We start from the raw sequence: 23857 nt of genomic DNA on the forward strand, positions 1-23857 counted from the left end.
CCTCTTCATTTCTGTCTCCTAGCTTCATTGGCTTCAACTCCCAACTAACATCCCAATTTTTACAGTTAGTCTTCCTCAATCCCTCTTAATTCAAGTTGCCTTCTCTGTTAATTATTTCCTATTTATACTACTGTTGCCTGTTTTGTATATATTTGTTTTCATGTTGTCTCCCCTGATAGACTATAGCTCTTTAAAGGCAAGGACTTTCTTTGGCCTCTTTGTATTCCCAGTGCTTAACACAGTGCCTGACACTTAATAAATGTTTACTGATTATTGATTGATTTTGCTATATAATTCATATAATGGATTCTTTGGGCAATACAAGTGTTCCTGAAAAGTTCAATATAAACATAAGTTTTGGTGGAATAATTTTCCCACTGACAACATTAATTTGAAAATTGCATAAACTTATTTTTGATTTTTCTTCAAATGGATAATTGCCAATACCTCGGCCTAAATTTCGACTATATATTTTATACATTCAGTGTCCCCATTTGTGATTTATAGGTTTGTGCCCCTCTACGACCCTTAGAATTGGGCCTTATCTATGGGAGAGTGCTCAATAAGAAATGGCTTATATATTGAGAAGAGGAAAGAGAAGGGGAAACAATTCTTCTGTCAAGTAAATAATTACCCTTGAATTTATCTATATAGTAAATCCCAGCTTTCAGTTTTTTATTTGGAGCACATACATATGAATTTCTTAAAGAAATGGCATTAACTTCACCTAAAGATGATAGAAATAATTTAATAAAATCATATTCTCATAGATATGAAAATAAAAGAATATGCAATGTGTTCAAATTGATTTAATGCTGAAATTTAGCTTTATACCATTACTACTGTTTTTAATTACAAAATGTCCATTTATGAAAAATATAAGATTATATAGTTTATAATGGTTAAAATATCTCTTTTAGATTAGATCACAAGTCACTTGGTCATATATCTTTTGTAACCTTTGAAGATATAAGAATCCTAAACCTTTTAAATAACCTAATTTCAAAAAGTCTAACAAATTATCTTCATATTTACTATATTTTTATAAGATTCTCGATAGGGATTTTTAGAACTCTTTTAGTAAACCATTCTAATAATTTAAAACTTTCAAAAAAAATTTTTTATTAAAGCTTTTTACTTAGAAAACATGCATGGGTAATTTTTCAACATTGACCCTTGCAAAGCTTTCTGTTCCAAATTATCCTTTCCTCCTCCCCCACTCCCTCTCCTAGATGGCAGATAGTCCAATACATAAAACTGTCAAATTTAGCAACATATTATATCTCATACCCAGCCAAGTCTTTAATTTTAAGGAAATTGTCTACTTCGGTTTTAATAACACGAATTATTACCAACTCCTGACTATAGAAATACAAACTATATTGTGAATTATGGAATCCAGTGATTCAAAGTCACAATTTAAGCCCAACCATTACTCCCTTTCCCAAATCCTGTATTCTAGACAAACTGAATCACTGTCACTTGGAATCCATGTGGTGCTCTCTTACCTTTGGCAGAATGTATTCCTCTCTTCCAAATCTTACCCATTTTTCAAGACCTTGACTCCCCAGTCTTCTTTTCTATGTAAATCATCCCTGACGCTCATTCCTTCATGCCTGATTACTCTCCACTTCAATCTATTCTTCATTCAGCCACAAAATAGTTTTCCTTAAGAGCAGGTTTGACCACATCATCCCCCTCAAAGAACTCCAGTGGCTCCCTATTGCCTCTAGAAGAAAATGTAAAATTCTGTTAAACACTCAAAGTCTTTGCTAACCCCTGCCTCCTTCTACCTCTCCAATCTTTTTACACCTTTTTCCCATACACACTACAATCCAGTGACTCAGGTCTCCTGGCAGCCCATCAACAAAGATACTACATCTCGGCTCCAGGTATTCCCTCTGGCTCTCCCCTGGCCTGGGATGTTCTCCCTCCTCATCTCTAATCCCTCACAATTTTAGTGTCTTTCCTTTGTTACTGTCTACCTGTCATGGAGAGTCTGTTTGTATAGATTTGTCTGCTTGTGATTTCTCCCACAAATAATGAACTCCTTGAGGACAAAACTAGTCTTTTGCTTCTTTTTTGTTTCACTAATGCTTCTCATAGTACCATGCAATGTATGAGCTTAATAAATGCTTAAAAAATGTTAAATGCCATATTCAACATGAAAGTTCCATTTTTTTCCCTCCTAGGGTAGAATGAATAGTAGAACTACTGATCAACAGATGATTCTACTACCAGATGCTATAACCCCAACTCATTCCATAATATTTGTCTGAATCATTACTTCCATAATTGGTGTATATATAATTGAGGATTCATTATATTTTAAAGAAAAGACAAGTACTTATATAAATGTTAATAGGAAAAATGAGTTCAATGATGTATTTAGGACAATGATAATCTAAAAAGCACCTCTCCCTAGATGAAGCACCCTAAAGTATGTGGTCGTTAGGATATCATCAAGATGTTAACCAGAATCCTTCACTTTTTTCAAACAAGAAAAATTCAAGGAGTCTAGTTCTAAGTCTCTAAAACTATAACCCATAGACCACCTTTCGAATAACTTCCTGAATTGACCTAGTAACGAAATTCCCAAGGCTAATACATGTTCAACTATAAACTAAAGCAATGGGATTCAACTAACTTAAGATAGGGACAGGACAGCAGATACTACTTTTTAACTGTAGTAGCAGTTATTCATTGGACCAGTTTTGAAGCAAGTTTTCAATGTCATATGTAGTTCTGTAAACTGATTCTTTAGTGTACTAGATCAACTTCATTTTTAATACCCTGAAAGACTGATAATAATCTTGTGTTTGGCATTCAAAGTCTTTCATATTCTTCCTTACATACATATCTTTCTCCAAATTCTTATTCCTTATCCCCAACTATTACTCTGTGACCTACCAACAGTGACCATTTTGCTCTTTCTCAAATAAGACAATTCAACTTCCAGCTTCATGGATTTTTATTAGCTTTCTCCCATTGCTGGAATTCTCTCCCTCCTGCCTTCCTTGGACTACTTTTAAGTCCCATCTAAATTCCTTCTACCAAAAAAAATCTTTCTAGATCCCCTTTAATGCCAGTGTCTTCCCCTAGTTTATTTCCAATTTATTCTACACATAGCTTGTTTGTACAGAATGGCTTTCATCTTTTCTCCCTTATTAGACTATGTGCTCTCTAGAAGCAAGGACTGTCTCTAGCCTTTCTTTACATCCTCACCTTAGCACACTGCCTTACTTATATAGTAGAAGCTTAATGTTGATTGACTTAACCCAGAAAGCAAGTGAATACAGTAAGCCAAAATTGCAGGCATATAAGGACAACTAGGGAAAACAACAACCATTGGGAAAAGAGGAAGGCAGTTTTCCAAAAATTAATTACTCTAGCTACTTATATCTTACTAAAGTACACTATAATAATCACCAAATGAATGAGACAAATATAAAGCTCACATTATTTTTAAAGCTATATAATAGAAGGAGATACTTTTTACAACTAAAGCTAGGAAAAAATTCACAACACAAAAAAAATCAATTAGCTTACAAAAAATAAAACTGATATTGTAGAGTATGTAAAATTTCAAAGCTTTTGTAAAAACAAAATTCATACTGATGAGATTAGATTCAGGGAACCAAAATGATGAGGTTAGGGTACCTGGTAGAGAGTTAAATGATAAGGTTAGTGGCAAGTATGGGATTCAGGAAACCAAATAAGAGGTTTGGCTCCCCTAAATCCCCTTTGGGATTCACCGCAGGATAGGGAGTTGTGAGAACCCCATTCTGGCAGCGCAAAGGTCCTTTGTAAAGGAATTTATGAACCCAAAAAGCTAGACTGGTAAAAAGAACTCTATTATTGGCATTGAGAAGTTAGCCTTTGCTATGCATGAATAGAATTCTTTAGTGGCAAGGAACCGGCAGAGAAGTAAAGTTTCTAGTAGAGAGATTTCCCCGCCCTCCGCCCTCTCCCCCATAGAGAGGTATAAAGTCTAGTTAGGGAAACAGGTGAGGATAAAGAGAGGGTAATGCTGAGAGAGAATATCATTTCAGTGGGCAGAGATTGCGGCTATGCCATAGATGGCATATTAGGTCCTCTGCAAGGACTGAGTTTAAAATTGGCTCTTTTTATCTACAAGCTGGAGGCAGTTCTTGATGGGGATAGATACAGCTTGAGCTGAGTTGAATAGAAAATCTTCAATTAAATATGGTTGAAATTCTCCAGTTCAGGACTCAAATACCCCCACCTAGATAACAGAATGAAGCTGTTTGTCCTAAGGCAGGGTTCCCTATAGAGGCAGGATTCAGAGACTTTCTCCTTGAAGGAGTTTTAGGGAGTTTCGGGGCTCCCTTGTCAATATTGCTAGAGTAAGAAGAAAAATTAAACAGGGAGGAAATCTTTGCATCTATATCCAACAAGAATATTCAATCAAAAGTATATCAGAAATTCATACAAACATGTATTAAGGGCAAAAACTATCCCTCAAAAAGATAAGCAAGCAAAAGATATGAATTCAAGATATGAACCAACCACCTAAGAACTGTAAATAAAAAAGGAGTATGAACCCATAAAGTATGGAGTCGTTTATATATATATACAACTACAATAATGTAAACAAAAATAATATTAAAATAAACTTCTAAATTCATATTTAGACCAAGGTCAGTCCAAAGAAAAAAATCAGTTTCAGATGCTGTGTGACTGATTATACTATTTTGTTTGCTTTTTTTTACTTCATTTTAAAAGAAAAGAGTGGCAGGCAAAAGGAAATTACTGTTAGGAAAACAAAAGTTGACAATAAAACTTTAAAACTAAAACAGCTAACAGTATTCTTGGCTGATTAAAAACGTTCAGTGAAGCCCATTCCACTTTTAGACTTCAAACTGTTAAGAAATGTTTTCTTACATAAAGATTAAACATTTTTCTTCTGAGTTTTTGCTTTTCCCCTCTCCTCTTTTGGGACAAAAAGAATCATGTAATCGCTGTTTTACATGATATATCTTCAAATACATAGTGTCAGTTACCACAATCCCTTCTTGCCAAAACCTCCATTCTCAATTCCTTCAATGAGTATTTGAGCAGTTTCCAGCCCCTTATCATCCCAGTGGCCTTCCCCTGGATACCATCTTTATTATATGTCCCTGGAAATTAAAGAAAATTTTCACTTAACAAAAGCAAGATACAACACAACTATCACTGATCTCATTGTATATTCATTTTTTTTAACATATATGTAATATGCACTTCTAGATGAAAATAATGGTAATAGCTGACATTTACACAGGTCTTTAATGATTACTAAGGTTCTTTTACAAACATTATCTCATTTGAAAGTTACAATATTAAAAGAGTTTATATGGGAAGTACCACAATTCCCTTATAATTTAAATGTGAGAATGATTTAACTTGTATCCATAATAAAAATATTACGGCTTTATCAAAGGAGATATACCCCAAAAAGCATGTACACACTAATCTTTAACAATAACTAAAATTATAGTACAGTATTATAGTATAGTAAAATTCTACCATAACAAAGATTCTTTACAGAAATTTAACTCCACATCTTAATAATTTTTCATAGATCTGGTTACAACCAGTTACGAGCTCAACATTAATCTTATAAAATAAAAGCATTCCTTGGTCAATATTCATAAAATGAAGATATCCTAACTTTAAAAAACAAAACAATTGAATTACTTGTAGTTGGTTAGGAAGAGCTAAAACTAAACTACAGTATATATTTCCTGTCTTGCTAACTCTCATCACTTACTTTCTAATTCCTCCTACCTCTTTTCATCTCAGCATTCCTATATGCTCCCCGCAAAAAAAATCACCTAAATTCTTAACAAAAGACTTTGAAATATGTGACAACAGGGGAAGTAGCTCATTCAAACTGGATCTATTAATAAATATTTGTTAAATGAATTAAATTTGTCCAATGGACATAGATCATCTGCAAAACTATTTTTAAGTGACCAAGAATTGAGGTAAACCCTTTAATTCTCATTTTTAATTTCCTAATGGAAAAGTTCCCAGCAGAATGAGCTTAGTAGCTCACAAATTCACACAACAAATCTTTATTAAGCACTTGTTTTCCAAGTCACTGTAATAGGAGGTGGGAACACAAAGGCACAAAACAGTCTTTGACACTTGAAGAGCTTATTTTTAAATGAAGGGATTTTACAGGTATACACATAAGTAAACGTAAAATAATTTCAAAAAGCAAAAAACACTTAACTGGATTTGGATATAATCAAAAATAAGGTTTTGTTTGAAAGGGAATGACATTGAAACTAAGCTGAGGAAGAAAGTGGCTCTAATGTGGAGTGAATAAAGAGAAAGAATTTAAAAATTAAAAAGAAATCTTAAAAGCTAGGTAAGAGTTTTATTGTATTTTATCCTTGGAAACACATGTTTGAATGAGAGTGACAGAAACAGTCCTATGCATTAGAAAGTTACTCTGAAAATGTATGGAGGGTGGATTGGAGAAGGCCAAGAGTGAAAACAAAGAGCCTAATTAATTAGGAGGAAACTAGTGGAGAGAATGAGTAAAGGCAAGATCAGGGCAAAATAAAGGACGACTTCATTATCTTCCAGAACAAGAGAGTATCATCACTAACGGTAGTAGAGAAGTCTGTAGGGAGTACAGGTTAAGGGAAGGTGAGAAGGGAGATGAATTCTATTATGAATAGGTTGCATTTGAAATGACACTAAGACATCCAGCAGACTATAAAGGCTGGAAAATAGAGTTCAGAAGAGAAATTGGGGTTAGAAATATAGCTCTGGAATCATCTGCAGAGAGATGGTAATTGAACCATGGGTGATGACATCAGTGTGGGATTTTTTTTATCAACTTTTTTAGGTCATTTTTTTTAATTCCTTAAATTCAGGACTCAAGATAAAACCTTTAAACTACATATTAATCTACAAGTACACATTCCATTTTACTCTAAAAAATGTCTCTATGAATGACAATTGCTCATTTGTGTGTGCTTATTTAAGATTTTTAAATTTCTTTCTTCCAAAAACCCTGCATGGAAAGGAATACAAATATCATTAACAGCATTCTACAAATCAGGAAACTGATTCCCAAAGGTTAAGTAACTTGTTCAGGGTCATAAAACTACTAAGTAATGGAGAAGGATTTTCAGAGATCTTCTGACTCTAAAACCAATACTTTTCCTAAAATAAGGAAATAAATAATCTTTCCCAAAAAGGGCTGCAGGCTTATAGAGACATAGCTAATAGATTTTCTAGTTTCGCTGTCACTCCAAAAGCCTGAAGGATAAAATACTGCAATGATACAACAAAAATTACTACAGTATAGTCAAATTATGACAACAAAGGAGGAAGTAGAAAAAATAAACTGCATTATCTGTAGTATTAAGCTTATATAAATGAATTGGGGTTCTTTTACTTCAGTTAGGGAAAAAGAATTCAGCCCCCTAGAGTTCAGAAAAACCAAAATCTTGGAAAAAAAGATTAAATTTTTCCCACACTGAGAGTAATTCAAACAAGACATGGTTAGCAGTGTTGAGTGAAATCCCACTTAAGTGATCTTGTTATGGAAACCACCTTCTCTGCACGTTCTCTGGTGCTAATACTCTAGGAAGAAAGATATTCGTTCTAATTATTATACTTCTTTTTAAAGAAATAAAAAAGTATAAAATTAAGATAGTTTAATAATTTATAATTATATATAAATAATAATAAATAACAATTTCTAATTATTTCCTAATAATCCTAACCTTCCTAATTTTTAGAAAAAGGAAATAAAAACACGCTTTTGAAAACTGAGTGTCTGTTGGTGGAGTTGTGAACGGATCCAACCATTTCTGGAGAACAACTTGGAACTATGTTCAAAAAGTTAGCAAACTGTGCATACCCTTTGATCCAGCAGTGTTACCACTGGGCTTATATCCCAAAGAAATCCTAAAGAAGGAAAAGGGACCTTTATGTGCCAAAATGTTTGTGGCAGCCCTTTTCATAATGGCTAGAAACAGAAAACTGAACGGATGCCCATTAGTTGGAGAATAGCTAAATAAGTTACGACATATGAATGTTATGGAATATTATTGTTCTGTAAAAAATGATCAGCAGGATGATTCCAGAGAGGCCTGGAGAGACCTACAGGAACTGATGCTGAGTGAAATTAGCAGAATCAGGAGATCATTATACACTTCAACAACAATACTATATGAGGATCAATTCTGATAGAAGTGGGTATCTTCAACAATGAGAGGATCTAATTAAGCTCCAATTGATCAGTGATGAACAGAACCAGCTATACCCAGCAAAAGAACACTGGGAAACAAGTGTGGATCACCTGCATTTTTGCTTTTTCTTCCCAGGTTATTTTTACCTTTATAAATCCAATTTTTCTTGTGCAACAAGAGAACTGTATAAATATATGCATACATATATTGTATTTAAGATATACTTTAACATGTTTAACATGTATGAGACTGCCTGCCATCTAGGGAAGGGAGTGGAGATAGGGAAGGGAGTGGATATAAGGAAGGGAAAAGTTGGAACAGAAGTGTTTACAAGAGTCAATGTTGAAAAATTACCCATGCACATTTACTGTCAATAAAATGCTATAATTAAAAAAAAAAGAAAATTGAGAAATTGAGTGTCTGACAAAATGTTCATGAAATGTGCAAAGAGAATAAACAACAACAACAAAAATCTAGAGTTTTATCAATGTATACCACGTACTCAACAAGGTATTTTGTTATGAACTAAAAAAAAAAAAAAAAAAAGGTGAAGCTAAATTAATTTCATTTACCATCAAAACAAGGCTTTCAATTAAGGTATATGAATGTGAGCCCAGAGTACTGGATAGAGGGCAGCAAAGAATGATGGAAAGAACCTTAGCTTTGGAGTCAGAGGATCTGAGTTCACATTGTTCCTTTGTGGCTTTATGACCTTGGTTGGCCAGGTCATTTCTCTAAATTTCAGTTTCCTCATCTGTAAATTGAGTAGGTTGGCCTAATTGGCTGGAAATTCCTTCAACTGGAATTCCATGATACAATTATTCTCTGACCTCATGAGAGCTAGCTACCAGGAGCCTCCAGGAGATCTAGTTATGTAACCCTGGACCAGTCTATTCATTTCTCATACTTCAATCCCTAAAATTACAAGTTGCCAGTATTCCCTGATATTGGGGATTTCTTCACCAATGAAAATCACAGGTCAGAGCTGGAAGGAAAAAAAAAACTATCAGCATACCTTCTTTACCTTTTATCAGCATTCCCCTTAATTTATAGTATAAAATTTCAGCCTATTAATTATTTTTTAAAGATTTGTAGGGGAAAACGCAAACACTTGATAGAGATATATCAATTCATATAAAGATAGGAGAACCTTTAGTATAAAAAGTGAAGAGATTCAGCTTGGCCTAACTTCACACTATCTTTTTTTAAATCTAAACTAATTTAATAGAAATGTTTTCCCATAAGGAAGGCTACATCAGTTGGGAACTGGCTACAAATGAATGTAATAGTATTGTTCTATAAGAAATGATGAGTAGGCTGATTTCAGAAAAACCTAGAGAGACTTACGTGAACTGATGCTGAGTGATATGAGCAGAACCAGGAGAATACTGAACACAATAACAAAATCACATGACGATCAACTGATAAACTTGGTTCTTCTCAATAATGAATTCAAAACAATTTCAACTAACTTGGGATGGAAAATGCTATCCACACTCAGAAAGAACAATGGCAATTGAATATGGATCAAAGCATACTATTTACCTTTTTGTTGTTGTTTTTGTATTTTTTTTTTCTTTCTTGTGGGTTTTCTCCCCTTTTGGTCTGATTTTTTTTGTACAACATGATGAATATGGAAATACGTTTAAAAGAACTGCACACATTTAATATTAGTGTTTGCTGTATTGGAAAAGGGAGAAAAATTTGGAATATAGCCTTATAAAAATCAATGTTGAAAACTATCTTTACATGTTTTTAGAAAAATAAAATGATAATCCCTAAAATTTAGGGGGAATAAAAATTTCCCATCAATCCTTACTATCTAAAGGATCAAGTCCAAATGCCTCAATCTTATATGAACAGACTTTTCATAATGTAAGAGACAAGCATCTTACCAAGAATTCTATACACTTGCTGAAGAAACCAGGAAAAGGTTTTATTTACGTTCTTGCAAAGCAGGTGTCTTAGCTAATAGACCCACCTTTGATGGGCAAAAGTACAGCCTTTTATTCCCTGTTGTGAAATCCCTGTTTCCCCCACTGGCTTGGGACTACAGATGTTACAGCCTAGTCAGACCACATAATTTCCCTTACAGGAGAGTCCCCCCACCCTAGACTACATCTCACATCCTGTTTCTTATTCTAATTTATGGCTTCCCTCCCCCCCATAAGTTTTGTTTCCCTTGTTCCACATCAGCCCAGTCTTTAGGTTTTCATTTCTCTAATTTAAGTTTTGTAACTGTGGAAACTAAACCCTCATCCAATTCTCAAGATAAGACCTCCACCTTACCTATCTAATATCATCTTAATTTCTGACACAAACCCTCCCACTAGGCCAAGTCAGCCTTCTCTTACTCTTCCTTAATTATTATATTAAAGTAATTTGGCAGCTCTGAAATATGGATTGGAAAGGGGAGAGTCAGAGACCAATAATCAAGTTACTTCCTATAAAAGCTACATGTTTAGGTTAAGTATTTAAATATTTTAAAACCACTTTACCTGAACATGCTCTATTCATTTCTTAGAGTCCATTGGTGCTATTTTCATTCTCCCCCAAATTCCTTTCTCCTTCCCTCCATTAATCCAGGTTCTAGCTTTCTTCAAGGTCCAACAACTTCAAGACCTACTGCTTTCTTAAAATGACGATCTTCAACTAGTCCCACTCTCATTGATCTCACCCCTTTCTGAACTCCTACAGTATTTTTCACTCACAGTAGCATTTAATCATATATTGTCCTTGTATTTTTAATTGTTTCATAGGAATCCATCTGCAAGGGGCAGCTAGATAGCGTGGTGGAAAGAGCACCAACCCTGAATTCAGGAGGATCTGAGTTCAAATGTGGCCTCAGACACTTAACACTTCCTATCTGGATGACCCTGGACAAGTCACTTAACCCCAATTGCCTCAGAGGGAGAGAGGGAAAGAGGGAGGAGGAAGGGGGGGTGAGGGAAAGAATTCATCTTCAATCCTTAGATTCTACTCAAAGCCTTGGCCAAGCCTTTAAAGGAACCAAAAAAAAAAGCATCTATCCCTGGCTTCCTATAGGTAGTTAGCAAGTACTGTGCTAAGTTTAGAGATAAAAAGCAAAACAGTCTCTGACTTCAAGAAGTTTTCATTTTAAAAAGAGAAGACCACACATAAAGAATAGTGGACAGTGAAGAATACTTGTTCTTAGAAGTCACAGGGTGGTGAATGAAGTCCTTAGAAGGGATTAATAGTCCTTTCTAAAAATGTTTATCATTCCCAAAACCAGGGATTGGGGGAAGGACGTGTTTTCTGGAGGGATGCTTTTGGTACACTTTTGAGTGTACCAAAATGGCAAGAAGATGTCTACAGAGCAGCATAATATAGCCAAGTAAAATTAATAAAAATTAACATTACCTCTAATTTATAAGGATTCTATAACTTAACTGATTTTATATTGTATTAGCTTTATAACTAAGTCGGCATCTGCCCTAAAGCCATCTTTCTATGCCCTTGAATTCACTCAGGAATTTAGCTTTCCTTCTGAATTAAAGTTACAAATTAATTTGATACCATCCCCAAAAGATGTCATCTGTCCTTGCCTATTCTCATGCAATAAGGGGAGCTTTTAATCTGTTCCAAGGCCTAGAACAGCAAGTGGATCAGTTTTGATCCCTTAATAAAAATTATAAGATGCAGATGGATCCCAAAAACTATTAGCATTCCTTAATTGTGAGAGAGGTATAGTTAATAGTCCCAACTGGGTGCCAGCCTGTTTTCCTCCATGTAACCAATCATGTTGTCCCCACTTTCATGACGCTGTCTATGCTACAGCCAATAATACTGTTTTACCTACCTATTCAATGCTATACCCCCCAAAATAGCTGGTAAGACTCATCTTACCTTATCATCAGACAGGCCTAGCTGCCCCACTTAAAAAAAAATTTTTTTAATAGTTTTTAGGGGTAGCTAAATGGCGCAGTGGAGAAAGCACCAGCCCTAAAGTCAGGAGCACAGAGTTCAAATCCCGTCTCACTTCCTACCTGTGTGACCCTGGACAAGTCACTTAATCCCAATTGCCTCAGGAATTCTCCCTTGGGGGCCTTGATCATTGAGAAAGGCCACTATATCTCAACTTATTGCCTACTGCTAGCTCACCAAATAAACTGATCATGTACAGACTGTTGTCTCAGTTTGCCTTAAAAATATAACAGTGGATAGTCAAACTCTCAACAATATGGCCCAAGTCCAAGAGTAGGAACTGGAGTGGCATGTCTAAGTCTAATGCAGGACAGAGAGAGGGGATAGCACAGCAAAAAGACAGGAGAATGATACTTTCTAGGACAAACTCCCAAATGATACAAGACCTTTCTTTTTAATGTCCCTAAGTAAGCTATCAACATTTTTACTCAATACTCCCAAAATCCAAGCCTTGAAGAAAAAGCCTTGTACCTAGAGAATTTGTGTACAGATGTGGAAAAAAAGAATTACTATCTGGCCCTGACCTCTTATTTGTTAAGAATTTGCCATATCCAGACTACTCTAGATACATCATACTCCTAAGTCATAGGAGAAAACATCTTAGAAAAGAATTTATCAACTCTCAAGCAAGGTTGACCTGCTCTGTGGTGCACCCCACCCAAAATTATTTTTGTCCAGATTATCTAAAATGTTTCATTCTTTCAGAAATTTTATCAATTACATATGTGGTGTTTATGACTGACGGCATCCTTCTTGGGAAATGTGAATCATGAGAATAACGCTGGTCCAAATTTTGCTTCTCACATATAATATCATTCATGAGCAAAGTACTTAACATATTTAAGCTTCAGAGTACCCTCATTTATTTAAATAAAAAAAAAACCTATTTGAATGATACACTTCACACTGAGAAAAATGGGAATTTTTATTTTTTTGAAGATGAAAATCTTGGCATTTAGGTCATTTTGATGACATGGCAGTTCAATCCTGTCCTATTCTCTTCTTTTCCCCAAAGCAGGGGTTCTGTAGTAGGAATATTTGCAGGCACAGGGATTTTTAGAAAGCTATCATTAGGAAGTAACAACAAGAAGGGGAAGAAAGGAAGGGAAGGTATCAAAGATAAATCCAGGCTTGATTTGAAATTTCACCTAACACACAGAAAAATTTACTTTTCTTTCTCTTATATCACACCATCACCTAAATTCTAGGAGGACCTCAAACTAGGGTTAATACTCTTAACATTACAATTCCACTACAATATGGACTACAGAAACTTTTTATAAACAAGTATGGCAATTTTTATATCTTCTCATCAAAACAATGTGTTGAATCCCAAACTCAGCGTTCTCCCTCACTGCCATATCTAATCAACCATCAAGTTTTACTTTGTCAATATCTCCACCCTAATTAAAGGTCACATTACTCTCTACTTGCTCTACTACAATAGCCATCCTTCATATACAATCAGACTAATCTTCGTTAAGGACAAATCTGATTCTATCATTCTTCTGCTGATTATGAATTTTAATTACGAATAAAATTAAAATTATGAAATCCCAACTGATAATGAATTAAAATCCATACTTTAGTCAAGCCTTCAAGGCCTCTACAACCTGTGCACTTTCTGGTATTGCCTCATTCAATTATCCCTCTATTTAATTTGTTATCAGTCATTGCAGTAGTGTCTAAGTCTTCCTGATCCTATTTGGAGTTTTCTGGACAAAAATACTGGAGGGTTTTGCTATTTCTTTCTTCAGCTCATTTGACAGATGAAGAAACTCAGGCACACAGGGGGTTAAGTGACTCACTCAGGGTCACACAACTGGTAAGACTCATCTTACCTTATCTTCAGACAGGCCTAGATGCCCCACTTTAAAAAAAATTTTTTAAATAGTTTTTACGGGTGGCTAAATGACACAGTAGAGAGAGCACCAGCCCCGAAGTCAGGGGGACCCAAGTTCAAATCCAGTCTTAGACTCTTCCTAGCTGTGTGACCCTGGGCAAGTCACTTAATCTCAATTGCCTCAGGGGAAAAAAATTTTTAAAGTGATATTGATAATTGATCTGTTTGTGTCATCCTTCCCCATGGAATGAATGAATTTTAAAAGAACATATTAATCAACACAGATTACTTGAATCAGGAACCTTTTTTTTTTTAATTTTTCTATTTCACCCAACATAATGGCTCTTTACTGACAAAGCATCTTCTATCCAGCACATCTGTTGGCAAAATGCTTCACACATTATTTCATTAGACTATCACAACCTAGGTAGATGTTATTATCAGATTACTTTGCAGATAATGAAAAAGAGGTTGAGAGAGGCTAATTGAACCAGATCCCTCAGTCAATGAGTGTCAAAAGCAGGATTTGAACCCAGTTTTTCCTGATGCCCAAGTCTGCCCCTCCAGCCACTCCAATGGGCAGAATCAAGTCCCCTGAGATCACAGCATATACGAATTAGCTAAAATAACTGAAAATGTTCAATCTGAAGGGGTATGACAATAATCTTCACATATCTGATGGAATGGATGTCACATAAAAGAAGGATTACACTTGTTCTGGCCAGATCAGAAAACAGAATGTAGGAGAGAAAAGTCACAAAAGGACAGATTTAAAATGAAGAGAAAAATCTTTCAAAGCTAAGTCCTGTCCCAAGTGCCAGCAGCATCCACCAGAAGCTTCAAGGAAAAGCTAAGTGACCACTTGCTTATTGGGAATGCTTGCAAAGGCATACTTTGGACTACATGGCCTGAAGCAGGTGTCTATATCATCACTGAGATTTTGATTCAGAATGGTAAATACATATATTTTAACATCATCATTCTGTTTAGTTTTTCAGTATATACTTATATGCATTTTTTTTTCCTTTCAAAAAATTTCATGAAGGGGTGTAGCTCATTTATCAATGGCCTATATTTAAGCATATTATTCATTCTGTCACTTGGCAACATACTTATTTTTTAACTGGACCAAAATGTATGCTATTCACATTAGGATTTGGGAGTTTATTTTTAAGACAAAATAAATACACAAAATTTGGTTTTCAGATGTCTTTTTAGCAAAAAAAAAAAAAAATTTACAGCTAAAGAACTGAATGTTGGCTACAGAATTTGTTGTATATATATATATATATGCTCAGAGTACACCTGATTACATGTAATGAAATATGATTTATTTTTTAAATAATATGTGATTACATTATTTATAGAAATACTCAATTTTTAAAAGTACATTCCAGTATATATTTAAAAGGGTCTAATATTCACTAAGCTTTTTAGGAACACTATTATAAAAAGCAAGGTACACTGCATTTTTCTAAGGAAGTTTGTATGTATTCCAATTCATCAATCATGGATGAAAATCTCATCAGACAACAAATATTTATTAGACATTTAAAAAATTCTTTGCTCTGTTAAATAAAAGGGGGAAATGGGAAAACAAGACAGGGAAACGATTTAATTCTCATCATCATTAATATCGATCTTTTTGCAATAAACTTGCAATGTCTAGGAGAAAAAAGAAATCATCAATCAGTTTTTCTGGTATTATCCTAACCTTTTCCATAAAAATGGAATTTTTCTATATTTAAATAACTAATGCATATTTGACATACTTAATTTACATATTTTACACCTCTATTTGTAAATTATTATCAATAAAACATTACTCACTAAGAAGTTTTATCAGGACAGATGTTTTCAGACATTAGATATAGCATTCAAAAATGTGCATTCAGATATAAAATACTTGCAAAGGACAGAAATCCAAAAGAGTTGATTACAAACAATGAGATTAGAAAATAGAACAGGTGAACAGAGAAAATCTAAGTGGGAGTCAGGAAATAAGGGAGATAAGAAACAAGAATTCAAATTTTAAAGTTAATAGTTAAGTTAAAGTTAATCAATTTCAGATACACAAGCTAAAAATGTTCACTATATTTCTTCTGAAAAGAATAACATCAAGTCCAACATCCCTCTCAAGTCTCTTTCTAAAAATACTAAGTGGCTAAAAGGCACAAACAATAACTTCAGTTAATTACTTCTGTATTCAGATTTCACTCATTTTTGTAAAATTCCACTGAAATAGGATAAACCTTTCAATTGTTACAATGAAAAATGAAATAAGAAAAATATGCAGCAAATATCTGGCATGTAACCCACATTTTACACTGTACTTTAAGGCTTACAAAGCATTCTCCTCATATCAGAGAGATCATTAGAAGCTATGTATGCCAGTACTAACAGGTTTTATTTGAAACTCGTCAAAAACTTGGCATTCATATCATTATCAACTGATTCATGAGAGTTCAAAGACTATCACCATCATTCTTTTAAATATATTTTAGAAATATGTTTACAAGTATTGTACATACTTAACCTGTATTGGATTATTTGCAATCATGGGTGTGGAGGGACAGCACATGCAGGGAAGTGAGGATTTGGGACACAAAATTTTCCAGAAATGAATAAAATACTATTAAAAATAAAAATAAAAATACATTAACCAGTTTTAAACTATACTTCATACCGGCCTTTAATTCCAGAGACCTGGGTGAAAATACCCCTTCAGACATTCATGTTCTCTAAAATCCACAGGAGAGTGAAAGAGCGAGAGACCTGGAGACAGGCCTGAGGAATCACATACTAGCAGGTGCTACTAAATGCTCAAGTCCTTGAACAAGTAATTTCTCTGAGTTTCAGTTTCCTCATTCGTAACAAAGACTGGACTAGATAACCTTCCAGCACTTTAAGGTAGGATTCTATAATAATGAGCAACTGACAAACTCTCAGAAACTAAATCTCATCTATAAATGGAGTTACTACCCATCTCTGAGGTTAGTCACTATGAGGAAAGCATTTTTGTAAACACTAAATAAGTTATCATCCATATTAGACTAAGCCGTGGAAACACTGACAATTTCATAAATGTATTGCCTTCTTCATTTTGCTCTCTCCTCATAAGCTGAGAATATATACTTAAACAGCTATGTATACTAGGCACCCAAATAATACACCCTGCCAGAAGCTCAAGGAAGCATAATATATATTCTTGCTTTTCCCTCAAACAGATAAAAGGAAGCAAGGTGGTGAATAAATTATATAACAAAATTCTGACAAAATAAACCAATAAAACAATCTTGGAAAAAGTTATAAGAATTGCTGAATATAGGGAATATAGAGAGAACTTATTCTCACTTAAAAAAATGAGACTAAATGTACACATTTCTATTTTAAATGAAGCTTTCTACTTTTAGCTTAACTATGATACAGTCTAAATATTTTGATCTAGACTGCATAATAACCACTTATTTTAAGTTAACACAGAAAACATGATAGAAAGTGTCTGGTTTATGGCAGGTTCCTGTGATACTAGTATCACATGCTGTCACTTCAGACTGGAATCACATCAATAAGAATTTGAACTTCAAAAAGTCCTGCAGATTTTGCAGTCTAATTATCCATCCAATCATCCATTTTAAAGTTAAGAAATCTGAAAGGATAAGTGACTTGAACAAAACCATACTGGTAATGATCAGACCACAGTGTAAACTTTATAGAATAAATGTCTTTTAAATTGTTAAAACTACTTCTATAAATAGTGCTGAAGAGAAAAGTATCCTAAACAGTAACAATACCTTTGTACCAAATACTATATCACTGGCATCTTTACATAGTGCAAAGAGTAATAGACATGGGGTTAGATTCTAATTTTTTTCACATCCAGGAAAATGTATTGTTTTATAATCTAGGTTCTAATCATCCCTTAGAGATTCACTAGAGGAATGGGAAAATCACCTAACTTCCCTGAGCATCAATTTTCTAAGCTACAAAATAGGTATTGTACCTGCAGTACTTAACTCCCCTCCAATTGATTCAAGAGATAAATCTATGTAACTTCCTACATAAATGTTTGTTAATTATTATACCAGCCCTTTTAAAAATTGTTTATTAAGCCCAACTGGCAAATTAAAGGAATCCAATAGAAAGATTAATTACTTCCAAACTAATTTATAGAAGAGATATTAAAGTTACAGAAATCCTATATACTTAAACTGAGTTTAGAATTGAACAAGTGAAGAATGGATTAAAAAATGGAATTAAAAAATAAAATCTTATTAGTAATACTGTGTTTTTTCACGTACTAAACTGGATTCTTCTCCAAGGACAAATGTAAATCTTTTAAAAACCAAATACCAAAGTCCAAAATATGGAAGGCATGGCTAGAAGGGGAAGGAAAGGAAATTAAGTATTTAATTTCTATAAGTGTATACCACATATAAATGTAAATATATATAGAAGCCAGGCTAAGAAATTTTACAAATATCATCTCACTTGATTCTCATAATAGCCCTGGGAATTATTATGTCTCATTTTAAGAAAGACAAAATCAAGGCAGACTAAACTTACAATGATTTGCCCAGAATCACAAAACTGGTACACGACTGAGGCAAAATTGGAACTTGGGTCTTACCACAACCAGGTTCAGCACTCTATCCACTGGGCTGCCGGCAGCCTCAGAAAATCACCATCGTTTAAAAGACTGGAAGCTCTGAATGAACTCAGCATCAGTAAACAGCTCATTCAAGTCAACAGATCTAACAGCCAAAAAAAAACTAATGGGATCTTAGGTTCATACAAGTACAGTATCCAAAAGGAGATGGATGAAAGGTTTATATTCCAGTTCTGGTTAAATGAAATTGAAAATATCCTGTTCAGTTTGAAGCACCACATGACGAACTGAGGAAGAGGCTGATCCAGAGGAAGGTTACTTGCTGACTAGGGGAGTAATAATTATGCTATGTGGGCATTAGAAACCTGGAAGTTTGCCCAGAATAATGAAAGGGGGGAGAGGGATCCTGAACTTTGTGAGGGGCTGTCATAAGTCCCAGAAATCCAAACTGACAACAATGAGTCTAAGTCTCAGAATGATTACTTTTGGCAGACCTAAAGGTTTCCTAACAATCAGAGCTATTGAAAAGTGTCATGGTGCACAGAAGCAGATGCTAGATAAGGAAAAGGGAATTCCTGCTCAGGTATTATCTTCAGTAGAGAATCTCTAAAATTCTTCATATCTTTAAATTCCAAGAATCATAAGGATAAACTTCTCTAAAAAGTTAAGGCTTCATTACATGTTCAGCTTATCACTTTTAAGCAGTTATATAAAATTTAAATCTGGTATCTGAAAATAAGTTTATCAGCTTTGACAATAACTACAGTATTTCAAAATTACAATTGGATGGTTCCATTTTTTCAGAAGTTCAATATATCCTCTTAGGAAACAGTGAAAGCATGAAAAGATGATAGTCCAATTAAATTAGTTTGGAAACTCTTATTGTGAAGGAAAAACTACTCCATAAATACATTTCGGATTGACAGTGTAAATATCATCAAAAAAGATTAAAATAATTTGCTTTCCTATTTTATCCTAATAAGCTGTATTTGGCTTAGTCTCACTAGATTTAGTTAACTAACTTTTAAATGGCACAATTAAAGTTAAATAAGTTATAAAGTGGTGGAATAAAAAATAATTGAATTGAGTCCACCTCATATTTTAAAGAAAGTTAAATCAACATCAAAAGCTAAAAATAGGAGGGAGAGGTAGAAGCAAGCAAAATATAGGTCTGCATTTTTATTAAATATCATTTGTATTAGTGAATTTAAAGTACTGACCTTTTTTTAACTGGCTTACATTATAAAGCAATATTTTCCTGGATGTGAAAAAAATCAGACCCAATATTAATACATAAATTATGAAAGACTCCTTTTTCATGTTTCTCCGTGAAATTTTAAAAGTTGAGGTACAGAATTAAATCTCAAACATGTGTGACCATAACCAAGACCAACCAAAGAAAGATGTTCTAACAGAGACACTTGCAAATATTCTTGACTAGGAACTTCCGACTCTTCATGTCTTAGTATGCAGAGCATTCTTTAAGAAGTGCTCTATTCCATTTAGGTCACATATACACAAATACGCATGCACACATATTTAAAATTATTTTTTCACATGACACCTTAACAGTGACTTTAGATCATATACATGTGTATATGCATACACATACACATATATACACACATTTCTCTTTTCACATTTGACGCTGACTTTAGGTCATATATACACATATAAACACATGTGTTTACTATACATATATTTTTTTCCCACATTTGACACCTTAACAGGGAAATTTAGATCACGTCATGTACACACACACACACACAATGTCTCATATACATATACATACATTATATATACATACACACACACATATATTTCACACTCGACAATGACTTTGGGCAAGTCACTCATTCATACACACACACACATATGCAGATATCTGGGTGTGTGTGTATGTATGTGTGTATATATATATTCCCCTCTCCTCTTTGCACATGACACAATGGCTTTAGGTTTTATACACACACACAAACACACACACATGCGTGTATATATATACATATATGCTTCTTTTTTCACACTTGACACCACACCAGTGAATTTAGGTCATATATATAAATTTCTCTTTTCATATCTAATATCTTAACAATAACTTTAAGTCATATATACACAAATATACGTATATGGTTTTTTCCCCCTCTTTTCACAGTTGTCACCTTAACAGTAACTTTAGGTGATATATGTGTACACACACACACACACACACACACACACACCTCTTTTTCCATGTAACACCTTAACAGTGACTTTAGGTCATACATATGTATATATTTCTCTTCAGGTTTGCCACAGTGACTTTGAACCATACATACACACAGAGATGTGTACATGTGTTTTGTTTTTTTTCCCCATTTCCCATTTGACACCTTAACAGTGACTTTTCAAGCCTTCAGTTTCCCAATGTGTAAAATTAGAGATTTGAATGAGATGATTTTTCTGAGAACTCTCTGAGTTTTGGATTCTGATTGTTACAAAAAGTCTGGAATTCACGAAAGCGCAGCCTGGACTCTAAGCCTCCACCCCGGGTACAATGAGACCCGCCTCCCCCCACCACATCCTCAAAGCCCCCGTGGGCGGGCGTACCTGTGTCTGTGCTCGTCATGTCCTTGCCCGTGGATCAGGAAGCCGCCGAGGTCTTTCTCGCCCTTGCCGGTATCTACGTGGGGAATCAACACATCCTCCAAGCCCAGGTCAAAGCGTTTGTGTTTCGAGGAGTCCGGAAGGAAGAAGAATGCCCCAAAGCAGAGGGTGATGAAGGCACTAAGAATAAGGAGGAGGATGAACTTCTCCGAGAGTCTCAACGTGGCCCTGTGATGGGAGAAGGAGGGCGGCCCCAGGTTCAGGGGGGGTATCCGACGTCCAGACAAGGGAAGCAGAGCCGGGGTGGTCATTGTGGGCTTTTCCGAGGAGTTCAAAAAGCCGGCATCTTACGTCGGTCGCCCCGGACCCCCCGGAGCCCGGCGCCGTCCGCACCGGAGGACTATTGTGCTTATTCAACAAGTACCCCGGTCCCTAGCCCTCACCTTCAGCGGCCCCTCCCACGCCCACCCCCAGAACCGAGTCACGCTCGCAGGCTCTTCCGCACCCTCCGGGCCTCTCGGCTTCCTGTACCCCGGGGAGCAGCGCGCGGCGGCCCCCTCATGCCGGGGTTCAGCTCCCGCAGTCGTCGGCGCAGGGCAGCGGCCGAGCGCCGGCGCGTTCGATTACTTCTCTCCGCGCCCAGGCTCCGCGTTCGCGGCCCCCCAGGGGGCTTTACATGCCTCCACTCGGGATCCTCTCAAGTTTCAAAAAGGGCGCGTGTGGAACTTGCTCCGGCGGGGGCAGCGGGCGGACGCCGGGGCCTGAGCGGCCGGCGGGCTGAGTAACGGCCGCACGAGCTCGTCACAGGACGCCGGGCTTCATGGGTCACCGGAAGGGAAAGCAGAGCGGGGATCCCCGCGGCCCCGAAGCGGCTCCAGCCGCCCGCGTGGTCGTGGCCGTGGCCGTGGCGGCTGCGGCGACTGCTGGCTCGGGCGGGGTGGGGGGGCACTTCCTGCCGCGGCCGCTGGAGCTCTCGGCTGGGGGCGGGGAAGGGACGCGGCGGCGGCGGCGGCGGCGGCGCTAGCCCCGGGGCCGGTAGTTCTCGAGGCCTCGGGCGGAGTGAGGCCGCGGCTCCCGGACGGAACCGGCCCAGGCCTGCTCGTTTTCGGCGTTGGCGTTGGCGGCGTGGGAAGCAGCCAGGCCGGGCCCGCTCGGTCCCGGAGCCCGCAGAGGGCGGCTGCTCATTCCTCTCCTCGGCCGCCGGGAGGAGGAGGAGGACGCTGAGCAGGAAGACGACGAAGACAAGCGGCGGTGGCGGCGCCGCGGGCGGCCCGGGGAGGGCGGTTACGCCGGCCTCCGGAGCGGGCCCGCGGCCGGCCCCTCAGCTCCCCGCCGCCGCCGGACAGACTCGCGGACTCGGCGGCTGCTCGGGGGCCAAGCCGGGCCTGGCTCCGTCCTCCTTCCGTGGCCCCCCGGCCCCGCGCGCGGCGGCCGAGCCTCTCCCCGCGCCCCCACCGCGGGCGGCTGGGAGGCTGGGCGGCTGGGTGGGGGCGAGCTAGCGGGCGCGCGCCGGGGAGCAAGGGCGGCCGGTGGAGGGGACGAGCGCGGCCTCCGCGCCTCGGCTCGCGAGTGGGTGTCAGGCGCGAGCGAGTGTGTGTGCGGTGTGAGCTGGCGGTGCGCGCGCACGCTCTCCGGCCCCCTCCCCGCCCCCGCCCCCTAGCGTCCCGGCGCCCGCAACCCGGACTTGGCTGCCAGCCCCCCTCCGGGTCCCGCCGTGCCCAAGCTATCAGCCCGGCCAGCCCATTCATCCCGCCTCTGGATGGTCCTCTACCCTGGCATCAAGCCTTTATTTGCCTTTTTGCCACCTGCACCCACTGATCTTACTCCGGCCTTCAGGGACAAGCGGAGCGGGGCTGGTCCCTCCCGCCGTCCTTAAGACACTCGTGGCCCCTTCTCTCATCTTGTCCAAGAGGAACCTTCCAGCCCCTGGCGTGGCCTCCAATGTGGGGGCATCGCGCGGCGGAGCAGGGATGGGGCAGCACACGGGCTCTTCTGGGGACGGAGCATGGCGGGCGCTATTCATCCGAGACCGGCATCCCTTCCCAAAACCAAATCACCGGGCAGTCACCTAATTAAAACCGCAGGGCTTGGCCAAATCCAACCCAATGCAGCTTTTAAACTTGAATCTTACATGTATGTAGATCTCGTCTCTCCTCCCCTATTCCTTAACTAGCAGGCAAACCCCTCGGGGCAGGACGTAGGATAACTGGCCCCAGGAGACGGTCTGCCGGGCTTCGGGTCATGTACTGGCTCAGGAGTGTTATCCTTATCACTTACACCCACCTGGGGCCGCGGTCTCCCCTTCTGTGAAAAGGAGGGACTGGAGTGGGTGTTGTCTAAATGGTCATCGCCTAACAGTCCGTGGCTTCAACCGCTATGTACTAACCACAGAGTACCTTTACAAGGTGCTGACCACTCAGCTTGGGATTCTAAAGAACAGAAAATAAAACAGACCCTCTATTATTGAGGTTCCCCTCCCACACACACATAAAAATCTCCCCAGTGTTAACTCATACCTACATACCTCTTGGACCAGCTCCCCAAGCCCCATTTCTGTAAGCCCCAAAGTTCGTCCTATCCCCAGGGTATCATGAAGCTCAAATGAGATAGTGGATATAGAACACTTTGCAAAAGTTACAGCTCTACATAAATGCT

General features: G+C 37.7%; 1 protein-coding gene across 1 annotated transcript in view; it reads right to left on the bottom strand.

Moving 5' to 3' along the window:
- MAN1A2 (mannosidase alpha class 1A member 2) overlaps positions 1-21608 on the bottom strand; it is a 232307-nt gene extending 210699 nt beyond the window's left edge. The window contains exon 1 of the mRNA XM_051992905.1: positions 21206-21608. Coding sequence (XP_051848865.1) covers positions 21206-21513 — 308 coding nt within the window. The 5' untranslated portion in view covers positions 21514-21608. The remainder of the gene's footprint in view (positions 1-21205) is intronic.
- Positions 21609-23857: the final 2249 nt, after the last annotated feature.

Source organism: Antechinus flavipes, chromosome 4 (genome assembly GCF_016432865.1).
Source record: "Antechinus flavipes isolate AdamAnt ecotype Samford, QLD, Australia chromosome 4, AdamAnt_v2, whole genome shotgun sequence".
In the NCBI taxonomy this organism is placed as follows: domain Eukaryota; kingdom Metazoa; phylum Chordata; class Mammalia; order Dasyuromorphia; family Dasyuridae; genus Antechinus; species Antechinus flavipes.